Below are 7,854 nucleotides of genomic sequence, written 5' to 3' on the forward strand. Positions count from 1 at the left end.
TTTTTTTTTTTATGGTGTTCTTGGCTTCTTCATTCCATACAATTTTCTGTGCTGAACTCATTGTTTATGAATTGTCTTATTATTTCCTTCGTTGCTGTTGTTTTAGCATTTGCTAAATATTTGTGCTTGTCTTCTTTTTTATTATGATGTGAAGGTTTATCATTTTTATTTGAGGATACACTGTGATTTGTCAATTTCTCCTCAAGTTTAGAACAGCCCATTCTATCTTGCAACTCTCTTGACTTCCTCACCATTTAGAAGTTCTGTAATTACACTTTTTTTTTTTTTTTTTAAACCATGTTTTGGTTGTAGTTGTCCTCATTTGTCAATTGATGTCTCAGGTTCCCTGTTTACAATCTTGTAAGCTTATTTTGCTTTGGATACTTTCATAACTGGGTTGCTTTCTGTGTTATGTCATCATGTATATTAATGGTTGGTTGTTTTTTGCTATCATTCGTTCTCTGTCCAAAGGACTCCCTTTAGTATCTCTTGTAAGGTTGGTCTGGTTTTAACAAATTCCCTTAATTTCTGCTTATCTGGAAATCTCCTCATTTCACCATCATACCTGAGGGACAATTTTGCCAGGTATATAAATCTTAGTTGGAAACTTTTCTCTTTCGGGGTTTTATATTTACCCTTCCATTACCTTCTCACTTGCGTGGTTTCTGCTGAGAAATCAGACCTTATTCTTATTGATTGTCCTTTGTAGACAGCTTTTCATATTTCCCATGCTGCTTTCATGATTCTTTCTTTGTCTTTGGTTTTGGTGAGTTTGATGATATATCTTGATAATTTTCTTTTGGGATCTCTGTTTGGGGTTCATTGGACTTCCTGAATGGATATATTCTCATCTTTCATCATATCAAGGAAGTTTTCTTCCAACAAATCTTGGACAATTTCCTCAATGATTTTCTTTTTCTCTTCCTGTTCTGGAATTCTGTCTGATTACACAAAGGTTATTCCTTTTGATGGTATCCCACATGAACCTTAGGTTTTCTTCGTTTTGTTTTGATCCTTTTTCTGTTGATCCCTTTTGATAGAAGTATTCAGGTATTTGTCCTCAATCTCATTAATTCTGTCTTCCATTGTTTCAATTCTACTCCTTTGCCCTTTCAATGTGTTATTTATTTCTGAACATTTAGTATTAATCTTCTGGATTTCTATCTGTAGAGTTTGTATCATTTAAAATTTTTCATTTATTTTGTCATTTTGTTCTGTATTTTCTTCTAAAATTGTTGTAGGGTTTTTGTCGATGTTTTACTTAATTTTGTCAGTGTTTTCCTTGCTATGTCTCTCACTCTTTAAAAGGTACTTAATATAATTCTTTTGAATTCCTTTTCAGGGAGTTCCAATGCTGCTTCTTCCTCAGGAATGTGTTCTGGGTCTGTATCCTGCTCCTTTGTTTCTACTGCTTTATCTTGCTTCATTGTATGAACTGTGAAGGTCTGTTTTCTCTGAGACATTGTGACTTTGTTGTATTTATACTTAATTTGTGGTTGTAGGTTGGAGTGGTTTGCCCAAGATTTTCATTTTCTTTGTTTTTCAGGGGGTGTATCTGAGTAAGCAGGGTACTGTGCTCCTCTATTCACTAGTTGGCAGCACTTAGTCACTCACGACCTGTCTCTTGCTAGGGGTGATGGAGAATGAGAGTGGCTGCACAGATCTCTGTTAAATGTTTTGAAGAGCAGTTAAGGGTGAGTCAGGCTCTTATTGGTGGTTGTGTATCATTGGCTAGTTGTTGTAGAAGGAAGTGGTGACTGTCTCTCAGTAAGTGGGGCTTCAAGAGATGAAGGTGTGGTTTGGTCATATGGGTACAGTTGCTGTCTCCCACTCAGTTAGACAAAGACAACAATTGAAAAAACATCAAAAAATTAAAAGCATGAAGACAAAAAAACACACACCACATAAACACACAGGAAGAATCACCAATAAGAGGATAAAGAGGAAAAAAAAAAAGGAAAAGCAATAAATGAGAGAAAGATTTTAAAGAAATACTTTAAATAACAAAGAGAAATATGAATAGAAAAAGGGAAGAAAAAAAAAAAACCTGGAATATCTGGGGAGGGGGAATAAGAGAAAAGACTAGGAGAATAATGAAGAAAAAAGATGGGTAAATGCAAAAAGAAAAACAAGGAATGAGGAGAAACACTAGAAAGGAAAATAATGGCCACCAGGCAAAGGGAAGAGAGAAAAAGCCAAAAACTAGAACCTGGGAAGGGAGTAAGAAAAATAATAATAAAAAGGATGAAGAAAATAATAATAATTGTAAAATAGACAAGAACAAACAAAGTAAAAAATAAATAAGTAAATAAATAAATAATCTGAGCAGGGTGGGGCAGGAGACCCAGGCTCTGTCAGCGCACACAGACTTGGATGGAATTCCTGCTGGTTCAAAGGTGGGTGGGAGTATGGGATGACCGCACTTCCATTCACCAAGAGAGTGTGGGGTATAAGAGTAACAAAGGGAATACACTAACTTTCCATTCCTCAGTGTCTGGTATGTCCTTGTAGTCCCTAGCAAGTGGAGCCTATTCTTAGGTCCCTGGAATCTGACAGAACACTGTCACTTTAAATACCCAAAATGATGAAACCACTTGTAAACATTCAAAATGACTGCACCCTGCAGACAGCCAAAAGTCCACAGCTCAACCCATCTCCCTCTTTGCTCCTTTCCCTTTTATTCACCAGCCATCACTGCAGTCCTCTGTGCATCCCCTGGCTAGCAGGGCTGATTTTTAGGTTAATTCTTAGGTATAAGATGGCACATAACAACAACAACAACAACAATACCAGTTAGCAATATCCAAGCTGTCCGTGCCATCAGGATCACTGACATTCTACAGCTCCATGTGTCTCCTTTATTGATGTTTTCTTGCAGGTTCATCTACTATTTGGAGTTTAGTCCACTTCTATATTCTTCCCTTCAAATCTCACGAGTCCAGGATTATCTTCTGTATCTGTGCTAACTGGTTCCGCTTTTCTTTGCTGAAGAGGATTTGTGTAGTTTTTCTGTCTATTCTAACATCTTATCAGAACTCAGTCTTTTCCAGAACTTTTTGCAAAATTGTCTTAGTACTATTTTTGTAGTGTGTGTGTGTGTGTGTGTGTGTGTGTATACTAATACTTTAAGGAGCTCTGGTGGTGTAGTGCCTAAGGCATTTGACTGCAGACCAGATGGCTGGTGGTTCAAACTCACCAACCACTCCTTGGAAGGAAGGTTGGACAACAATCTACTTCCATAGTGATACAACCTCAGAAACCGAAGGATGGGTCACTATGAGTCAGGTCCAACTCTACAGCACATAACAATAACAACAACATGGTTAAGTTATTTTACCACTCTGAACTCATTTTCACATCTTTGAAATGAATATAACAGTATGTATCTTAGAGAGGGGTTGTATGATTAGAGAATACATGAAAAGTGCCTTTATTGGTGTTCTTGTTATTTGTCATCACCCAAAACTCGAAATCCTGCAATTTGTTATTCTGATTGTAACCTCTTTTTTTTCTTCTGGACCTAATTGAATCAACTATTTCCCTACCCCCTCCCTCTTATTTCAAATCTCATCTAAACTTCTTTCTTTCTCTGGTTGTTCTCATAATTTTTACCTATCCATATTTTTAGCTAAAACATATAATGTCTCTTCTTTTGTCCTCTGCTTAAGCATAAAATGGCCCATTTTAAACTTTTGATCATTTCCCTCCCCAGTTCTGACCATCTTCTTGTCTCCCAGCATCTTCCTCCATAGCTCAGTTAGTGGTGTCATGGTGTCATCATCAACTCAATTGATCAGGCAAAAAAGGAAAAAAAAAAAAAAAAAGAGTTCCTTCCAAACTATGTCATACAACTGACCACTCTCACCCCCTCCAGTGTTACCTCCCCAGGCGGAGCCAGCATCAGCTCTCACCAGGATTACTGCAGCTGCACCTTCATTGCCTCTGCGTCCACTCTTACTCCCTCCACCACCCACGCAAGATAAAGTATAAGTCATGTCTGATCACTCCACTGAGTAAAATCCTCAAAAGACTTCCTAACTATACAAGTTACAATATCCAAACATCTTGCTATGACCTTCAGCTGTGATCTCACATCTGTCTACATCTCTTCACTTCGATTCTCTTCATTCCCTCCATCCCAGTCCCACCTGACTTCTTTTTCTCCTTGAATATTTTGTGATCATTCCCATTTTGAGGCATTTGTACTCACTTTCCTGTCTTCCTGGAATTCTCGTCTAAAATTTAGCATGATGTGTCTCATTTTATAGTTTAAATAACTCTAATGTCTCAGAGAGGCTTTCCCTGACCCTTCTGGTTCTCTCCATCCATGTTATTCTTAAGCCAGTACTTCTTTTCAGCACAACTGTGCCATATACAGGAGCTCGGTAGCACTGTTGTTGAAGTATTGGGCTGCTAACCAAAACGTTGGCTGCTTGAATCCACTCTGTAGGAGAAAGATGAGGCAGTCTGTTTCTGTAAAGATTTATGCCCTTGTAAACTCAATAGGGCAGTTCTACCCTGTCCTATAGGATTGCTATGAGTCAGAATCAACTCAGTGGCAGTGCGTTTGCTTTTTGATTTGGTACCATGTAAGTTTAATTTAAAATATTTGTTAACATATTATCAATTTAGTTTCCATAGAATATAACTGAAGCAGGGTGGACACTTTATCTGTCTGGCTTACTGCTGTATTTTAACATCTACAATAATTCCTGATACATAATAGACACTCAATATGTATTTATTGAATTAATGAAGAAATGAATGAAAAGTAACTTGAAGCTAAATAATAATAAAACTTGTGATACATGCTAAATGATATATGTATGTATGTATTTTAAGACATTAAAATGTTTTATTTTTCAGGATTAATTACAGTTCTTCAAAATGTCAGGTAGGTCTTTTGTGAATAAATGTCAAATACGCTTTCAAATGCGAATTAAGTTTCTCTTATCTTGAAGTTATTTGTATTTAACATTAGAAGAATATAGATATATCTATTCACTTATACATGAGAATATTCCTGTCTAACTAAATGGATTAAAATGGATTTACATTGCCTGATATGTACTGAGAGATATATAAATTATGTGGAAAGAAGAAGATAAAGGAAAAATAGGATAGAGAAGTAAGTTTTTCAAAAGGATAACAGAATAAAAATTCTGCCTTTCAAGATGAGGGCTGGTAGGCCCTGCATTTTACCACATTTATGGGGCTTGTGTTTTCTATGATATAAGAGCCAACTTGTTCTTTTGAAAATGCAGAACTATTCCTGCAAAAAGAGTGTGGGGGTGGCATCTGACCTCCTCTAACATCGCAAGGGAGGAGGGGGATAAGCATCAACAGCCCAAGGCTGATTATTGTGAGGCAGAAGTCAGACATGCTGCCACCCTTCAACTTTCCTAGCAATTCTGACATCAACTCTCCCTCCCACTCTACTTCTCTGCTGGGTTCGATAGTTCATTGCAATGGCCGCGTGGAACTCACAGACAATGTTCAGTATTATGGGGTTTATTAGGGAAGTAATGGGTTACAATTAAGGATTAGAAGTGATTCAGGATACAATTCTTTAATCAAGACAGCCTCTCATTAGCAACGCCACCGGCAGGCCTTTCTCTAGCCTCGGCCTCTCAACCTTGCAACCCCTTGGCTTCTGCCCTGCTTGCACAAGTGCTACAAAGCTCTTTTATCTCTGCTGGGTCCCAGAGAGGCACTCCAGTCTGTCACAAACCTCCTACCCAAAGTGACTCAGCTCTCTCACTCTGTAGGCTTGGAAGCCCACTGCATTGTTTCCTGCTGGGTCTGCTGCTAGGTTTACTGCTACCGCTTGTCTGCCACTACTTCTTGCCACCTCAGCAAACTGAAATAGCTCTCTCTGTCTCTTGGGTAGAAGATGTTCAAGGCACAGATCTCAGGTCCAAAGGGCACTCTCCACTCCTGGCTCTTCTTTTTTGAGGATAGTGAGATCCTCCTTTTCCTCTTTTGCCCAGCAAGATGGCAAAGCCAACCAATCTCCATGTTAGTCCATACACCTTACTGGCATGATTACACCCTCACACAGTTGCCATACCCCTTGTTTACATTATTAACAAGCTATCTAATCCCCTTGGTGGGCCACAGACATTTCACATTTGCGTAGTCCCACACAGTCATTAGTGGGAGTTATAAAGACTATAGCTAGAAGTGTCATACCAAACAATTCACTGTAGCACAATTCCTGATACTGAGTCCAGGGAGAAATTTCTCTAATCTCAATGAAAGAATTGGGTGTATTATTATGAAAAGTAACACCACTATCTTCCTTGAAGTAATTACAGTGACCTAGATTTCTTGTACAAAGAATAGGCAAAATATGATTATTTTATTTAGTTGGCAATGCCAACTAGATCATGTCTAATTGCTTTTCAAACCATTAAGTATTTATTGTACTATTATTTGGATTTATTTAGACAGTCATTTCCCAAAAAGGATATGGGAGAAAAATAGGATTTACTCTACATCTGCCTGTTTTATATAACAGAATTAAGATGTTCTGCTATCTAAGAAATTAATTTTTTCAGAAAAAAGTTAACTGAACCACTAGTATGACAGTTCACTTGATCATAAGCACACTATAGTTGCTCAGTTTTATTCTTTAATCTATGTTCGGTCTAAAACTCCATGAAATGAATGAAGAGGTGATGCTTAATACACACAATGTATTGTACATTTTATAAGAAATAAGATAGTTTATTTCATATAGGTTGCATTCATTGATTTATACCAGCAATAAACAAATACATCCGGCTATTATATTATTATGCCCTTTGTAAATCATGTCTGCTTCTGCTCCTCCTCCCCAAGATGTAGTCTCTACAGCTCCTGAACAACCATCCAGTGAAATGGAAAATAAAATAAAGTCACAAGATCCAAGACCTGATGCCCCTCCAGACTACAACTCCCATTTTGTTCCAGGTAGGATAAATATTCAGAATCTCCCCCCACTCCATAAAGCCATACTAATAGTTAAGGTGTCTTGTTTAATTAGCAACTGAGTGGTTTCAATAAATAAATATGGAAAACCTATTGGGTATCAATTATTTATTAGATGCCAGAATAGATTCCTGCCATCCAAGGAGTTACAAGCTCCTGAAGAAGAAAGTTGTGCAAATAATGAGACTTAGTCTACATGTAATTATGGGAATATGAACAAAATTTACAGGCAGAGAAGACCATCACTGACTCTGGCAGGGACTTGAGGGATGCTTTAACTAAGGAACTCAAGTTATTCTGACCTGATACGGAATTTCCCAAACAAAGAAAAGGAGGGGGAAATAAAAAAGTATGTCCCAAAGCACAAAGTCATGAAAACCCTGGTCTGGAGCATGCATGGTATAAATGGCAGGAGAAGGTATTCAAAGAAATGGAGATGAAGAGCCTTGAGTGCTGAATAAGAGCTTGCAATTCTGGCAAATATTTTTCTAAGTCTAGTAGGGACTCAGGAAAATGGATACTTTTATTCACGAGAGAAAATTTGAATTATTACAATCTTTTTAAAAAGCATTTTGGCAACATCTGAAATAAAATTACAAATGTACTTACATTTGGCCAAGAAAAAGTTTTTAATCAGTCTCACATAATACTTGCCAATTTAACATTTTCTAATATAGTTTTGATGACTTAGGAAATGATGAAAAGGTGCAGTGATAGTTCTTTAAGTATCCGTTTAAATGTATGTTTAGAGGTGAAAACAACTGGGCTAAGCTCTAAAAAGGAGCTCTGATAGCATAGTGCCTAAGGCACTTGACTGCTAACCAGAAGGCTGGCGGTTCAAACCCACCAGCCACTCCTCGGAAGGAAGGTTGGGCAATCCTA

The 7,854-nt window shown here is 37.6% G+C and overlaps 1 protein-coding gene across 1 annotated transcript in view; it reads left to right on the forward strand.

The window, feature by feature from the left end:
- Positions 1 to 6,815: 6,815 nt before the first annotated feature.
- PLSCR4 (phospholipid scramblase 4) overlaps positions 6,816 to 7,854 on the forward strand; it is a gene marked incomplete at its 3' end in the record, with an annotated part of 49,220 nt that continues 48,181 nt past the window's right edge. Inside the window, exon 1 of the mRNA XM_007940214.2 lies at positions 6,816 to 6,954. Within this exon, the coding sequence (XP_007938405.2) occupies positions 6,816 to 6,954 (139 nt within the window). The remainder of the gene's footprint in view (positions 6,955 to 7,854) is intronic.

The sequence above is a fragment of the Orycteropus afer genome, unplaced genomic scaffold (genome assembly GCF_000298275.1).
Source record: "Orycteropus afer afer isolate SDZICR_OR568_19922 unplaced genomic scaffold, OryAfe1.0 scaffold00066, whole genome shotgun sequence".
NCBI lineage: Eukaryota > Metazoa > Chordata > Mammalia > Tubulidentata > Orycteropodidae > Orycteropus > Orycteropus afer.